The following is a 17,797-nucleotide window of genomic DNA, read 5'->3' on the forward strand; positions in this document are numbered from 1 at the left end:
AATTTAGGATGTCTTGTTTGTATAAGGGTTGAGGTATCCTTAAAATATTTCTATTATTTATTTGTTTCTTACTGATAAAAAAAATATAGTGTTTTCAAAATTTACAACATAAATGGTAAGAACACAAAAGTAGAAGCAACATGAACTCACAAACTAACATATTTTTTAACAACTTTAATAATGCATATAATATTGATTGTAGCTTAGTAGGAGACCAAAATAGCTTTGAGTCTAATTATTATGTTGTGTACCAAATGTGGCTTATGATAGATAATGCAAGAGACACTTGCAAATGAGATATATTATTCCTACTATTAATGAACAACGTGTTATATATATATATATATTAATTTATATTTTTGTAATGTGTGAGACTATATATTATAAATAATTTGATAAGTCCAACAAAATCTCGTTGAAATAGACTTTAAATAGCTTTACCATATTAATTTTGTATATTTTATTTAGAAAAAGAAAGAAAATAAGAAGTAAATAAAAAAATATATTTTATTAATTAAATAATTGTTTCACACTTGTAATATTGAATACATATTTTATTTATATAGCACATGAAAAGATAATTGATAAAGTAATTATAACTATAAAAAAATCAGTTATAATTGATAAAAACAGTTACAACTAAAAAAATAATTACAACTCAAAATCTAACATATTAAGAGATCTTAATTATCTTCTAGTAACTAAAAATAAATTTTTTGAAAAAGATATAATATTTTATATCAATTTTAGTTATAACCAACCTAGAAAGTTAAGATTTTCCATTAGTTATATGGAAAACTTGTTAGAAATATTGATTTAATGACGCTCCCAACTTCTAATTTATATATTTCTTCTATCACATAAATTTTAAATATTACATTTGATTAAAAATTCGCCTTTCCTTTTTAATAGCATTTTATTCAGTAATTTAATTTACTGGTCGAAGTATTTCTTTTGAATTAATTATTTTTCAGAAGAATAAATTACTTTACCAATTTTTAATTTTGGGGATGTTGACACCCACAGTGAAGCACGGAAAATTAAAGTACCTTATATTAAACAATAAAACTAAAGTCGAATACAATGGCTAACTTTGAATTTTATACGAACAAATTAAGTCTTATGACTTAAACATAAGGTTCATAAAATATAGTATTAGTTATTAAAAAACTCTTCCCTTTTTGTGTATTACCTCATGCTATCGTCAATAACTCAACATGTTCTCTCTTTTTTTAATTGTTTTTTTTTGAAAAATAATAAAAGTTGTGCTTGAAGTGATGAGAATATGTTTGGGTGGTAGTCAGCTCAAGAAAGAAAAAGGCTTTTTATTTATAATGAACCAATATATGCCTCTTTTGATAAAAATCTAACTTTAAGTGCGAATTACTTTACCATCTAAACCACCATTAGTTCTAAAATTAGTTGATGCCATAAAGCAGATAACTTTTCTTAAGTACAAAGTTAGGTTCTTCAAAGCACATTTTATTTCCCACAGGATAATGGCTGACATTATTGACCCATGAAAAAGAAAGGAGAGAACAAAGAGAAGCAAAAAAACATGTGGAGAAAAAGGCAAGTATCTCTAAATTACACATTTCACAAGCAACTTGTATTGGAATTTCATGTACATGGGCCAAAACTTTTGCTTCACATGACCCACATACCCCAACTAAACTTCATTTTCTTGTGCAAGAGAGATTCCACATACCCTTGTCAACTTCAAGCTATTGGGTTTTTAATTAATTGAACAAACATCAATTAATTAGTTATTTGGTTGGATTATTATAAGCACGTTAACAAGTTTTGGAATTTGGTTTGAAGGGTATATATGCTACTTTGCTCCAAAGAAAACAACATCCTTAAAGAAAAAGGACCTACAAAAGAAGAAATGGTGCATGCATGTTGTAGTGGCGGCCTAAAGCTACAAAATGTGACAAGGGTGGTCATCATAACAATGCCTTCAAAAGTCTAAGTTGCAAGTGGATAAAACAATCACATTTTACAAAGGAAAAGAATATTTTGATACTAAAAAATTAAATATGATCTACTTCACAATCTATTATAATAATATTTTAAATTAAAAAGTAAATTAAATATAATTAAAATCAATCTATCACCATTCTTTTACAAATTTCATTACCAATAGGATAAACTTAAAAAAAACGCCATGTTTTAAATTTAGAGTGATTTTTATTAATCAATTCAGAGTCTAAATATCATTACACTAAAGTAAACTCTTGCAATTAGGGATAAAGAAGGATAAATTTTCACTAATTTTTAACTTTTATTGATTTATTCAACATATATCCTTATTTAAATAAAAAAAAGTTGATTTAGGTGATAAAGACTCTATATGTTCAAATAATTTAATTATAAACAAAATGAAATGAGATTTTACATTTCACTTCTATATTTTATTTTAATCATATTTATGAGTAATGTGAAATTTTTTATGAAATTTGAAATATAAAATTAAATATTTATTAACCATTTAATGGCTAACATAATGGATCAAATAAACCTCCTTAACATAAACTCTACAATTTATGTTTAGATGATTTTATTAGATTAATACTCCACTGAATAATGGCGAGTTTGGTTATGGAAAGAAATTTGTAAGTGGAAAAAGTATTTTTTTTGTTTTGAAATTTGAATCTAAATTGGAATGGATTATGTGGATATGAATTGAGAAGAATGAAGATTGAAGATGGAAGAATGAAGGAAAGTTGTGACACGTATGGTGGCTAAAAGGCTCCAACCAGCTCTGCATGTTTCACTGTTCTCACTGAATTCTCGTGTTGATTAAAGCCTTCCGTGACAGCGATTATTCATCAAAGTTGAAACAACAAATCAGAAGAAACTCGTTACACTCAACTCATGTTTTCGCAGACCAAACACTTCCTTCATTAATACCATTTCATACATCTAAAACTCATATTCCTTCAGATAACATATTTCCATTTTTCACTATTTTCTCATTCTGCATCACATTCATTTTCTTCCTCCACACACTCACAAACCTCTCATATTTCTTGTCTTCACATAATAAAATTTAACTTCCATTTACACCTCTTTTGTGTTTAATAATCACACTTACCATCACACACACATCTCTTATTTTATTTTCAAAACATAATTTCTTATATCTTTTGTTAATAAAAAGATATTTAGCTTTTATATTTTAAAACTTTATTTTTAATTTGTACAGTTTTTATTTAAGTTTTACTTTATTAAAATAAAGTAAGAAAAATAAATATCATGCTATATGTTTTGATTTCCATTAAATCTGTTAATTTTATTTATTTTTCAAATTTACATATACATGTGTTGAGATACTATTTTACCAGTATCTTGCATATATCAGTTTTCTGTTTTGTTTTTATAAAATCTATATACAGGTTTCACCCTACCCCTTTGTAAAAAAACCTATATTTATTAAATTATATTGTGACAATTAAAAAATAAATTTTAAATTTAATTTAGAACTATTTGTAAAGTAAAGTTTATATTTTCTTATATAATCTTATATGATTAGATACTCTGAATATTGAATATTATATGAGCATAAAAAATTGAAAGAGAAGAATATTGCTTGACTAACCATTTGATATGGTTTATAGTTTCAAATGAGTAGTCTTGGTTTAGAATTTTTAATAATTGAAAGCAAAGGAAAGTTTTTATATCATGGAGGTGACCCTTGGCATGCCTTAAGGTTTGTTTTGCAGATTCTTGAGGTATCAATTGGGTAAAAAATGACTCAACCAACTCCATTAATTTAAAATTATTCCAATGATGAATTTAACTAAACATTTAAAATACAATTTAGAGATTAGCCAAAGCAACCTCCACCATGTGGCTATGATTTTCTTTCTTTTTGCTGTGTTTTATTGGACTCACAGTCATTTCTTAATCAATAAGATAATCAGAGAGTGGAGTTTTCACGAAACACCCCATCATTGGATCATTTTGCAGTTCTTCACTCATGTCAGTATTAATAAGTACTGCAACCACTATTTATATACTTGTAAGCATAACATATAATACATATATATACACTCACTCGTCAAAACAATGGATAATTTATTATAACAATCAAAATAACACATGAATAAGTTGGCAATCATAGTTCATATTTTGATGAAAAATGCTTATTGAAGTTAATATAAATAACTTATTTTAAACCATCGTTAATGGTAGGTAGCTACTGTTACCAATTAACTCTTACTGCAACACTTTAACATCATTTACTGTCACCACTTCAGAGAAGTAACCAACCACACAGCCATACCATAATATTTGAGTAGCTTGTACGTAAGCTATAATTTTAAATTTTTTTACAGACACAAGCCAATCCCACCAAAAAGCAATATAATCACAATCTAAACAATAATTGCCAATCATAATCCATATGTTGCAACCACCAAACATTTTGTGTTTGTGTTTTCTCTTGTGAATTTTGTATGTGACTGAATTCTTATGTTTATCGATGTGCTTATATTTACAAGAAAATACTATACAGGCAACTATAAAACAGAGGAGATCAAGAATACAGACACTTAGCATGTACAGTGTTAGCTCATATAGCCACATTTGTTATTCAAAATGTACTTAGTTTCGAAACTCTGCTAAGTCTATGGTCAACATCTAACACCTTTGGTAGGAGACCTATCTTTTGCATGAGATGCATGCTATGTTGTCCTCACTTGTATTATAGATATAAGAGATTATTTTTGTAATATAAAGTTGTATGAAAGAGTTATACTGTGGCTTGATTAAAAACCTTGTTTCAAGAGAGAACATGCTGCACATGAAAGACAAGACTGTTTTTTTTTCTGGTCAACCATGTTATACTCTGTCTGTATGATCCGAACCCCAAATCCAAGTTGATAACGTGATGCACTGAGATAATTAAATAGCACCATAGCATGGGTAGTAACAGAGATTGCTTGAGGGAGCATAACTGAGGTTGGTATTGCACATGAAGAAATACTGATAGAATGCTGATATATATAGTGTGGTATTCAAAACCATTTGAAAAATACAATTCTTTAATTAAAAAAAATTTGGTATTTTTCTTAGTGCGGTTATCAAGTTATAATTTTCCTAATTAATACTTATATTATTAACTAATGGCACTTGCCATTTGAAATGTAATGCCCCTTAAACTACTTTGTGGTAGTTATAAGTCATAACTATAATAAAAGATTCGAAATTTAAATTCCAAAAGTCTAGGAAACAGAAAACTACTGATAAAATTTGACCATTATTTTTCTGAGTAAATAATAATTAAAAATTCTGAATGCAAGGATGAGGATTAGATCCAACCCTACCACATGACACTGTTAAAGAATCAATCCAAAATTGCAGTGTTTCCGCCAGCTGAATTAAATAAACAAATAATGAAACAACACGTATACAATAATACAAACTAAAAAAGAAAGGAGAGAAAAAAAGGTGCTATGTTTTCACATTCTTCAACCCCCATCTATCTCCCTCTCTCAGTCCCAAACCAACACAAAAATAAACATTATATAAGCCTTTGTTTGAGACAACTTTTTCTGCACTCCTCGTCCTTTTCCTTCCTTCAACAAAAAACAGGGAAAGGAAAGTAGTAGTAAGGAACGAAACCCCTAACTAATATGGGTTTCTTGTTCCCAACCCTCTTGTTGTGGTTGTGTCTCTTTGTTGTGTTAATTTTCTTCCAAACAAAAGCTGAGGAATTTGACCCCTACTTCAATGCCAATGTTTCCAGTTTGAGCAGTGGCAGAAAACTTGCAGGAAGATGCAACTTGTTCCGTGGAAAATGGGTGTATGACTCTTCATACCCTCTCTACGACCCTTCTACATGTCCCTTCATAGATCCACAATTCAACTGCCAAAAGTACGGTCGCCCTGACACACAGTATCAGAAATATAGATGGCAACCCTTCTCTTGTCCTTTACCAAGGTCCTACTTCGAACCTTCACTTTCTCAGTTCATCTTCTGCTTCATCCTTTTTCCATTTTCATGTCTTGTCTTGTGCCAAAACTAACGTTCCTGCCAACAGGTTCAACGCATTTGACTTTCTGAGTAAGTATAGAGGCAAGAAGATTATGTTTGTCGGTGACTCCTTGAGCTTAAACCAGTTCAACTCTCTGGCTTGTATGATTCACTCTTTTGTACCTAACACCAGAACCACTTTCACAAAGCAAGAAGCTCTCTCCAAAATCACATTTGAGGTTGGTTTTCTAGTTCTTATTCTTAGTTTAGTTCAACTATTCAATTGATGCTATTATTGTCTTCATTTTAAGTTTGAGTAGAAGATTTTTTAGTGTATTAGTGACATTAGAATTAATAGCATACTAAAACTTACAATTATTTAAGCAATGAAGATAATAGTTTAAGCTAATTTTTGAATTGTGTTTGGTGTTGAGTTGTGTCCATGCAAGTGGCGTCGTTTTCTCTCTGAGAAAGTTGAAAAATGTGATTTATTTTCCCAAAGTTTTGAACTGGATTTGAGTGAGTGGGGTTGATTTGGTGTGAGAGCCGGCGAGAAATAAAAAACTTTGGTTTTGTTTTGAGTGTTGCTGTGAAGCACCGAAATAAAGTTTGAGACGTGATTGGTGGCGTCTTTCTTCTTTTGCAGGGGACACCTTTGATTGTTAACATGAAGGATAATAAATGTTTCCCTTAATTATTCTTTACTCGACCTGTTACCCTTTCAATTCAACCCATTTTTTTCTGAACGTGCACATAATTTTCATACCAATGTCTGAGCTGTTTGACAAAATCTTATTAATAATATAGTGATATCTGATTTAGTGCTAAATTAGTTTTCAAAATTATATTTTACTATTAAAAGGGTCTATAAGATGGAATTGCAAGAGTTTTACACATTCAATGATTAAATTAGATTTATTTTATTTTATTTTAAAGAACAAACTAAAATCACAGTAACTTTTATTCTTACTGTTCTTTCTGAAAGGAGAATGGTAATTTAAAGTAAAAAGTGTATATGAAAAGGTGTAACATTTAATGTTACCAATTCATTGGTTTTTGGTGGGTGTGTTTTGTGTGTGTATGGTTGCTTTGTATAGATACCATCAAAACTTTGTTTGAGTTTGTGCTCCAAATTGTCAGCACTTTCTTACTTTATATAGAAATTTGGTAAACAAACGTCTTAATTAGCAATGATGAATGTAGGACATCTAGTTTTCCCTCCAAATCTTTGCTGTCTCCAGTGACATCAAGTCATCAATCGCGGCTCCGAATTCTGAAGCACCCAACACCCATCATTAGTAATAACTAAATTGTGAACAGAGCTTTACTCAGCTAAAACTCATTTTTCTTTCCACAATCTGTTTTCTCATCTGCAATGATTGACATTTTGATTTTTGCCAACATATGAGCTTCAATCAAGCTATTTACACCCCATTACGAGTATAATCATACATATGGGTTCATTGAAGAAAAGGGAAAAAAAATTGAAGTGGGTCATAATAATACGTATGTTTTCTATGCATGTAAAGATTATACAGTTAATAAAATATGACAGCAAGATTATTAAGACGTGAAATTTATGCATTATGAAATGTTTGCAAGTTGAGATGATATAATTATATAATATCTAGTTTCGTTCTTAATCACTTCCAAATTGGACCACTTGACACTTGTGGCTTGATTCATACGCAGTCCTATGCTTGCACGACTTTTTCCTTAAAAAATTCTAGCTACAAAAAGTGTCTTTGTGAGAAGGAGAGAATTTTGTTTTTCTTCAACTTTTGTTATTCCATGGTCCTTTTAGTCTTTTAACATTTTGAAACAAGAGGCAAGAAAAGACACGATTTGATAATTTGGTAGGGAAGTTTCGTAGGAAGTAAACAAACTTTAGTATTAGACACCAAAATAGACAAATTATTCACTGTATAGTTCTTATAATTAATTGTAGTTATTGGTTTTTGTCAGGACTATGGCCTTGAGTTGTTTCTGTATCGCACAGCATACTTGGTGGACCTTGACCGTGAGAGCGTTGGAAGGGTTCTGAAGATTGACTCAATCAAGAGCGGTGACGCTTGGAGAGGAATGGACGTGCTGGTTTTCAACACGTGGCATTGGTGGACCCACACCGGGAGTTCACAGCCGTAGGATCATCTTTCACATCATTATGTCATGATCATGATCAGTTCCCTTAATGAGGGTTGAGAAATAATTGCTTATTGTATTACTGCATTACAGGTGGGACTATGTTCAAGAGAGTAACAAGCTGTACAAAGACATGAACCGTTTCATTTTATTCTACAAAGGTTTGACAACTTGGGCTAGATGGGTTAACATCAACGTGAATCCAGCCCAGACCAAAGTCTTCTTTCTGGGAATTTCTCCTGTGCATTATGAGTATGTTTTCTCTACTCCAATCTGATTAGCTTCAGTAAAGGTCAAGTTTTTATTTTACAGATCAAAGAGAAGACCACCTTAAAAATGGTCCTATATTTGTTGACTTGGATGTTTCTGACATCTAGTGTTTTTTATTGTGTTAATGGGAACTTAAAGTGTTGGTTTTTATTAATTGTGCATGGTGGGTGTTTGATGTGGTGAGCAGAGGGAAAGATTGGAACCAACCAGCAAGATCTTGCATGAGTGAGAGAGAACCATTCTTTGGTTTGAAGTACCCTGCAGGGACACCAATGGCTTGGGTGATAGTGAACAAGGTTTTGAGTAGGATAAAGAAGCCAGTGTATTTTCTGGATGTGACTACACTCTCACAGTACAGGAAAGATGCGCATCCTGAAGGGTACAGTGGGATTATGGCAACTGATTGCAGCCATTGGTGTCTTCCAGGACTGCCTGATACTTGGAATGTGCTTCTGCATGCTGCTCTCTTTGGCTGAAGGAAGAAGCACCTAGCTAGCGACTTGCAAACTTTGTTTGTTAGAGGAAAACCAATTGTTTTCTAATGTAGGAAATATTAATTTAGCATTCTGCTTCTTTGGAATTGGATAATAAAAGGGTTTCATTCTCCAAATTGTAAATTTTCATATTGTTTTGGCATAAACGTGCCTTTAATGTACCAAACACCCCCCTTTCGAATATTGAAAAGCATTTGCACTCAAGTTTCCTTTGGAATAACTTGCTGATGCATGGTTGTGAATCTGGTACTTGATGAAATTACTCTTTTGCTGAAGCTTAAAGAGAATCTGATCCCTCTACAAACTAATGTTTAGCATCACTATCCAGATTAAATTAACAGAAGAACCAAATTAGGCTTCCAAATTAAGATGAAATAAGCTGAATTATCTTTGAGGAAACTTGAGTTTCCAATATATGCGTTAAGAATCTTAAACTACAACTAAAAAAAACAATATTTTACTCAAATATAGATATGGGATAAAGAGATGAGACAATTATAAAATTACATTATATCATAATTTTAAATTGATGTTTTTTTATTACACAATTATGAAATTTTACTTGTATAGATAAAGTGAGTCTAGATAGTACCTGAAAATGGTTGTACAATTACTGACGTATTGGTCGGTTGGTTGCTCCCTCCTCCTTCCTTCAAATCCCTTCTTCTTTAGTAGTTAGTGCTCGATCGGGGTTGACCTGAAAAAGGTATTCCGACGATCAATTAAGTACTCTTTATTATAAGTGTATAGTGAAAACTGATTAAAGCGTACCTTACACCTCTGTAGAGAGTTTATTTATAGTGTTTAGTTGTGAATCTTTGTTGTGATGGACCGAATCTATCAAATATAACCGTTGATTGATTTCTAGGGATATTCCCTAATTTATAGGGAGGTATATTTGGAGAATATCTTTAATAAATCAATATCTTCACTAAATCAGTGTTAGCTGATTTCTTAGGAGTGTTACCCGGATTTGGTGGGACATGATCATCATTCGTAGGGAGTTTCCACAATTGTCATTGCTACTTTATTAAGCGCATTAAATGTATTTCAATGTGGTCGATCGGTTGCCAAGACCGAGTGTACCGAACAATACACTTGCCCCGCAGGCTCAAGGAATGTTTGTTTTTGTCGAGAAGTGACTTTTGGGTACCCCGAGGTGAGACGTGACTGAGACTCATTTAATGCACTGTTAGAGACGTGGCGTGCATCTTTTCAACGCGTAGTTAGAGCGTGCATTGTTTGATTAAAGAGATCTTACGGTGGTGAAGCCATGTCGTTTCGAATGTCAAGTGTTGTATGCCCTTGGATGAAAAGTGATCTAATAGTGCTAAGAGGAAAGTGTTTCACTCTCTCTCCATTTTTTCTTTATAAATAAAAACGCATAATGAACTTGCAACTTTTACTGTCACTTTCTCTACTACTGAGTTTATCAAGGGTTGTCCGAGTGCAGAGTCTTATTCAAATTTCTTCCTTTCGCGTTTTCATTCAAAAAGGTTAGTAATGACTTCTCTTGATGGGTCTTTTAGAATTCTTTTAAGTTCTTCGCCTTCTGAGTGTACTCACTCTACATTCGGCGGTGTGAGAGACGTAAGTGGTTTGGATCAAGCAGTCGACCTTGCTAGCCGACCGTTTGATGGTTCTAACTATGAGTGGGTTGATCCACGCGTTTTGGACATCCCTACTTATTTTAGGGGTCCTTATGCTTTAGACAATATTTTGTCTAAAGTTTCAATTTTGAAGCTTGACTCCCCCTCAGACGTGGTTGCAGCCAATAGTTGTAACCACACCGACCAGGTTTGTCACGGTTAGGAAAATGCTCCACAAGATTTTTTTCTTTGTATATGTTTGTCTTTTCAACGAATTACATGTTACCATTCCTTTCAATGAGTTTACCATGGGGGTCCTTCGAATCCTCAACATAGCTCCTACCCAGTTGCACCCAAATTCATGGGCGGCTTTTCAAGCCTTTAGGGCAATTTGTGATGCCTTGAGATTGATGTCGTCCCCCAATCTTTTCTTTTTTTATTATAATTCTCGACTGACCACCCTTGTGAGTTGGTTGTCTCTAACAAGTCGTCTGGGTAGCATTCGTTTCGCACCCTTCACCTCGTCCTACAAACATTTCAACGAGAGGTATTTCAAAAATTTTGTCGAGACGGACGCTAAAACCATACTTTTTTTTTATTCGGAAGGGAAACCTAAATTTCACTTCCATTTGACCCAAACGTCGACACGTTACGTCTCTTGGCCAAGGTTCTCCGTGACTCCCCTGGACAAAGAAATATTTTGTATACTCGATCAACTTTTGAATAGGCTCCCTACTCGGAAGTTTTTGGTTTCGTATGATTCGTCCTAGAGTGGGCCGATGTAACCGGTATGTGACATTTCAATATGTATGTAATACTTATGTGATATGTTGACTAGATAATTAATTCATTTGTATTTTGCAGAAATCATGTCTCGGATTGACCGAGTCTGTAAATATATTGAAACAATTGAATCGCTAGGTGGCTAAATAGAAGAACTAGTATTATTTCATGTTTTAAATATTTACTAACTCTTTTCATGGATGATATATGGGTCATTGGTAGTTACTTGTCTTATCCATGGTTGATAAGACTGTTGTGTGGTTTTGTTCCCTGCACATGAAGCCATCCACACATCTAAAGCATATAATTGATGTGTAATTGTTAGAAAGTATGACTTTAAACAGAGGGGGGTGAATGTTTTAAAGAGGGTTTTCACAAACTTTTAAGTCTAGAATGAAATCACTTCGAGAAATACTTGAATCAGAATTCAGTTTGCCAAAGCAAATAAGCTCAACACCATCGCAGAAACAATCGGTTGTTTATACCAGTTCACAAATATAAAAACTGAATTTAAAGAGATTAAGGATAGAGAAAATGCACACAGAGGTTTATACTGGTTCACTCTTAACCCAGAGTTACATCCAGTCTTCCCAGAAACCACTGGGGAATCCACTAAGCAATCAACCCTAGATCACTTACAATACAACCAAAGAAGTGACTTTGATCCCCTCAAGACACACACTTCCTTTGGTCCAACACAACACCACTAAGAATGTTGATCTTGATCCCCTCAAGAACACACAACACTTCTCAGCTATACACACAGAGTTTCTTTCAAAATACAAAGGATTACACTTCTTGCAGAACAAATCTGAAATCAATACAAGATGAAAATCCTATCTCACACTCTTTGATCAATGCAATCTCTAAGCAATTCTCAATTTTTTTTTTCAAAAGCTCAATCTGTTGAAAAACTCAAATCTGTTTTTCTGTATTAAAACAAAGTTGTTTGTTGCATAATCTTAACAAACTATTAATTGCATTTAAAGATTGGTCAAAGCATTAAAAACTGGAGCGTAAACAGTTGTAAAAACATTTAATGCTCAGTCAAAGCACAAAACAGTTTTATGTTATGGTCCCAAAACAAACAGTCGGTTGTTTCCATGATTCAGTCGGTTGTTTTGGTTTGACAGTAAGTCAACCATCAAAAACAATTTTCAACCTTTCTAAAAACACCTAAGTATAAAACAATCGGTTGTTTCGACAAAACAACAGGTTGTTTTTCACTTTAGTTTGAAAAACACTTTTCAATTAAAAGGTTTGAGAATGCTTATGCTTTGGATTCAATCAAGAGTGGATATATACAATTAATCTACCCCAGATCCTATCTAAAGACAGCTAAGCAACAACAAGCATAACCAGCCTTTCATCAACCTTCAAAGGGTTTGGATTCTTCAAAGCTTGAACACACTTGGTTCAACAGTAATGACATTATAAACTTAACTGCGTATGTTACTTAAAAATCTACTAATGTGGTTTTTTGTATTAATCAATTCATGGCGTGGATATAACATACTCAAAGGTCGATCCAATTCAAATTATCAAAATATGACATGGTTAATACTAGAAGTTTGTATTTTTTGTATTTCTCTTTTCATTGTTTATCAATATTAACTTTTAATTTCTATTGAATTATAGAGTAATAGACAATTGAGAGGCTACGAGTGTGGCTATTACGTTATGGAATTGATGATTATCATTGTAAGAGTAGGTATTCAAAGTGATTGGGAGCAAGTAATAATATTTAAATTATTCTTTATAATTCTTTAACATATATGTATCTTAACACTAATTAATGTGAACCTTATTTTATAATGTAGTTCTTTATGGATGAGAGCCCACTACCTTTGCCTGCCATAGAATATGTAAGACATGCTTGGGCCATATATTTCCTTAATTTGTATAAATCTAGGATAGCTAATTAATAGTATAGGAATTAGATAGATAGATATGAATATGCTATTAATGTTTGTAATACATTTTTATCAATATATATAATTCGATTCTCTGAATTTATGTATTTGGCTGGTTGGGTTTTAATTGAACAAGTCAATTTAGATGGGAAATAACATTAAGCAGAATGAACTAAAAAAAATCCCATAAAAATGGCGGTTATGACCAAAACCCCCATTTTATACCTCTTGGGAGGGTATAAAATGACGATTATGGTAATAACCGCCGCTTTAGTGCACCATCTGTGGTGAGGTGAAGGATGGTATAAAATGACGACTTTTACCATAATCGTCATTTTCTACTCATGCATGTATTGTATATACAAGTTTTGGGTAGGTGTAAAACGACGGTTACGGTCATAACCACCGTTTTAGTGTAACATTAACACGAAAGTCAAATAGTCGTTGTCTTTGCTTAAAGAGAATAGACTACGTGTTGAAACACAACGGTCTAAGAGCCGCTGTTTTAATGCTAAAATAACTGCCATTTTTCACCAAGTTCTTGGGCTTCTGGTGAGATAGGGTGTTGTATTCTTGGCACTTTAAGCATTTCGAATAAATTGTGTGCAATCACCTTGCATAGTCGGTCAGTAGTATCCTGCCCTTAGCACCTTAGCAACCATTGTTCTTAAACATAAGTGAGTTCCACAAACCCCCTCATGTATTTCGCGCATGACATAGTCGGCTTGATCTTGTGATATACATTTTAGCAATGGTCGAGTGTATGCTCATCGGTAAAGGTCGGATCCAATGAGGACAAACTGAGCGGTTTGTTGCCTCACTTTTCCTGTTTTGCGCCACATTCACCACTTTTCCTCAATTGTCATGCATTCGTCCATACTAACACTGGATTCTTGAGGTTAACGTAGATTACCGACCCGATGGAGCCCTTTCTTTTTAATTGTGGCTAGTCACGAAAGCATGTCGGCTTTGGTATTATGTTCTCGGCGGATATGTTCGATTTGAACGTTTTTTAATTTAGACATCAAATTTTGAATGAGGTGATAATATTTTTTTAACAAATATTCTTTGACTTCAAATTCTCCTTTAAGTTGTCTGCCCACAAGTTGAGAGTCGCTTCTATAAATAAGTTGTTGAACTTCCATGTCATGTGCTAAATTGAGGTCGGCTAGAATGACCTTGTATTCAACTTGATTATTTCATGTTTTAAAATCAAACTTCAATGCTTGCTCAAGAAGAATATCACCCGGGCCCTCGAGCACTAGTCCTGCTCTGCATGATTTGCTATTGGATGATCCATCCACATGTAAAGTCCATTGGGGATCATCAGCCTCGGTCAAACGAGGGCTAAGTTCAACTGTAAAATTAGCTAAAGCTTGATACTTAATAGCCCTCTTGACTGATATTGAATATGAAACTCAGACCATTCTATTGCCCATCCAATCATTTGTTCGGCCAAATCAAGCTTGGCCAGAATTTTCATAATCGGGTAGTCAATCTGGACTATTATGCGATGATTTTGAAAATACATTTGCATTCTTCGTCCGATGACCACTAGTGCCAGGACTACCTTTTCAATCATTTGGTAACGAATCTCGGCTTCGTGTAGCACTCGGCTAACGAAGTAGACCAGTTGTTCTTCTTTTTCAACTTCTTGCACTAAGTTTGCATTGATCGCCTCCTCAGATACTCTGAGATATATTATTATGGACCCCTGAGCGTTCAAATTTTGAATGACCGGGGGAGTTGCTAAGAAATTTCTTGCAGAGGTGTAAGGTACGCTTTAATCAGTTTATCACTATACACTCTTAACACATAGTACTTACTTATCGTCGGAGTACCTTTTTCAGGTCAAACCTGACCGAGTACCAAAAATTAAAGAAGAAGACTTGAAGTAAGGAGCGAGGAGGCAACCGACACATCAACAATTGTGCATCCAATTTCAAGTACTATCTAGGCCCACTTTGTCTATACAAATACATTATTAAACTACTACTTAAAATTTTCATAACACATAAGTAATTCATAAGTATATTAGATAAATTACAAGAAATCATATTATTGTAATTCATAAAAACCTTAAAACAAAACATGAATTTTCATTATCACAATAACTCGTTCATATAGATCATTCCTTGATGTACATTTTCAAATATTTACATACTAAGTTCAGTTAACATAAATGATCAATTTATAACTGCTAACTTTATTATTTTTATCATCCATTTACGACCTTTGTTAGATATAAAAGCAATATTATGAGTAAATATTTTGATATCAATATATATTTCAATTATTTACTATATCTAAAATTAAAAAAAAAATCCTATGTCTTAATTATTTTTCACTAAAAATCAAAATTCTAGTTATGAATGACTAAAATCTAGAATTAAAACCTTTATAAAGAGTAAATTTTTCTAATATGTGTACTTAAATGGTATCGTATCTCAACTCTACAACTAATGCAACAAATTCTAAATTTGTTGTTGTCAAATGAGTTACTTCTAAATTTGTTTCTTAATACTTAGTCTTGTAAAATTGTTTTTAATCTCTTCCAAGTAATGAATAAAAGGTTCAAGAGTCCTCTTTGGTTATCTTGGCAGTGAATATTGTTGAATCTATCTTAGGTGATATTTTCTTAAAAGGAACCAACTTGGTCTTTAAGTTCTAGGTTGAAAAGATGAATAAGGAAGAATCATAAAGTGAAGACGATGAACCAATTCAAATTTTCAAGAGACTGAAATGTCATCTTAAAACTAGAGTGAAAGCCAATAAGATGACCTTCAACCAAAGAAAAAGTAATGGTAGTGATGTGCATCAATATCATAGGATTTTGTTTTAAACTGATGTGAATTGATTTTAGATGTTTTCATTTATGGTGACACTTTTACTTTAAATTAGAATTTTAGCAATTAATGGTGAGGACCTAAGGAAGATTCCCAGTGGACACGAACTTAACCAAATGGTTAAGTAAGTGTGAAGGTTCACTTCACAAAGACAAAGATGGAAAAACAAGATATGGTGAATATGGAATGCAATTGTAGAAATGAGAAATGAAATGGGAATATGGTAAGCATCAATGGTGGTCATCGCCAAACCAAATGATGATGCATACTCAATAAATGAGCCAAAACCCAAGAACACAATTCAAGGACAAATATAAAATTCAAGAGAATAAATGGAATGGAAAACTGGAAGGGAAAATGGAAGAAGGAACTTAAGGAAGGGGTGGTGAGAATGATCACACCACTTGGGGTGTGGAGGCCACCAAGATGAGTGGAAGAGCCGCCACTTGAGAGTCTCACACTCCTCAAGATAAGACCATGTAAAGAGGAAACAAGCCTCACTATAAGCTCTCACAAATTGTGTATAGTTTCTTTACTTCTCAAAATTCAACTTTGAAAATACAATGGGTAGGCCTCCTATTTATTGGTGAAGGAGTCTTGGAAAACAAGCAAGAGGGGTAGGATAGGAAAAGGGAAAAAATTGGCAGCCTTAGGGTTTGACTAAGTCAAACCCACACCCTAGGCTTGTCCTTCTAAAAACTAGGTCAAATTGTCTTCCTAAAGGGCTAAGAACAAGCTAAAATGATAATTCCACTCCCTATTATGCTAAAGCCACCTTATTTTAGCCTATCTTTGCTATTTGGACCCCTAAGTGAGCCCAAATTATTTACAAACATATTCTATATTTTAAGAAGACCAAAAGGAATAACTTCTGATATTCGAGTTTATAGCTTATTCTTCTTTTGCTGATTCTTTCTTGAGGCTTGGTGGGGCCTGACTTTATATCTTTTGAGATGATTGACCCTTTTGGGAAATGCTTGTTGTGTCCTTAGTTATTTGTCGGTTTGTATCATAAACTCACAATGTACTTCCTTAGGTTACTATTGAGAGTTTCTTTGTTTTTTGTTTTTCTTCTCATGGGTTTTGTCTAGTTCCCTCATTTTTTTTTCTTTTTTCTTTTTTGGTTTTATACTATTTTTCTTAAGTACTTAAACGATTTGATAATTTCTTAAGTAAAATAATTTTTCCCATCAATTTACAACCTTTAAAGTTTGTTCTTATTGTGGATAAGTTGTCCTTCTTCCGAGGTGTATGTGAATATTATAGGAATCTCCGAGTTGTTCCACCGAGTGGTGATACACCTGCAGAAAATTCTCCAACGATCAAGTTAGTAAGAATACAAATAATTTTGTAGTTGAGTAATGAAATAAGATAAGAGCTACTTCTTGAGAGGATTGAGGTATTTATAGACTCAAGGGCTTAAGTAGAGACCAATTAAGTGGCTACTTTGTTGTAACCGTTTAGGCCACGTTCTTCCCTACGTGTGCCCTATCATTAAGATGACTTGACAGTTACTTGATAGTTGAGGTCGAACTTTGAGTAACGTGATGTCGAACTATAAGGTGAACTGTCATAACTGTTTTAACAGTTTTTATCCATTAATATATGATATATTATAAATCCCTATTATTACAAAGTCCATATTACATAACTTTTTTAACTTAGAAATATTTTTTAGGTATTTATATGAGATATTTTTCACCCTATCTTACTTTAAAGATCACTTTGAGTTTCAAACCCACAACATTAATAAAAAAAATCATTTTTTAAATTATTACTT

At 32.8% G+C, this 17,797-nt stretch overlaps 1 protein-coding gene across 1 annotated transcript; it reads left to right on the forward strand.

The window, feature by feature from the left end:
* Nucleotides 1–5,612: 5,612 nt before the first annotated feature.
* Nucleotides 5,613–9,128, forward strand: LOC137835406 (protein trichome birefringence-like 39). Its single transcript, XM_068643903.2, has 5 exons — nt 5,613–5,947; nt 6,048–6,219; nt 7,946–8,121; nt 8,216–8,374; nt 8,580–9,128. Exons 1-5 carry the CDS (start codon nt 5,640–5,642, stop codon nt 8,866–8,868), a joined length of 1,104 nt encoding a protein of 367 aa, XP_068500004.1. The 5' UTR covers nt 5,613–5,639; the 3' UTR covers nt 8,869–9,128.
* The last annotated feature ends 8,669 nt before the right edge of the window (nt 9,129–17,797 follow it).

The sequence above is a fragment of the Phaseolus vulgaris genome, chromosome 5, assembly GCF_051622355.1.
Source record: "Phaseolus vulgaris cultivar YP4 chromosome 5, ASM5162235v1, whole genome shotgun sequence".
Classification (NCBI taxonomy): domain Eukaryota; kingdom Viridiplantae; phylum Streptophyta; class Magnoliopsida; order Fabales; family Fabaceae; genus Phaseolus; species Phaseolus vulgaris.

Excerpts from the sequence above, each read along its gene's own strand:
- LOC137835406 (XM_068643903.2), top strand. The coding sequence starts at position 5,640 with ATGGGTTTCTTGTTCCCAACCCTCTTGTTGTGGTTGTGTCTCTTTGTT. Across the intron at positions 6,220-7,945 it reads TCTCCAAAATCACATTTGAG|GACTATGGCCTTGAGTTGTT; the intron begins GTTGGTTTTCTA and ends GGTTTTTGTCAG. Across the intron at positions 8,122-8,215 it reads CACACCGGGAGTTCACAGCC|GTGGGACTATGTTCAAGAGA; the intron begins GTAGGATCATCT and ends ACTGCATTACAG.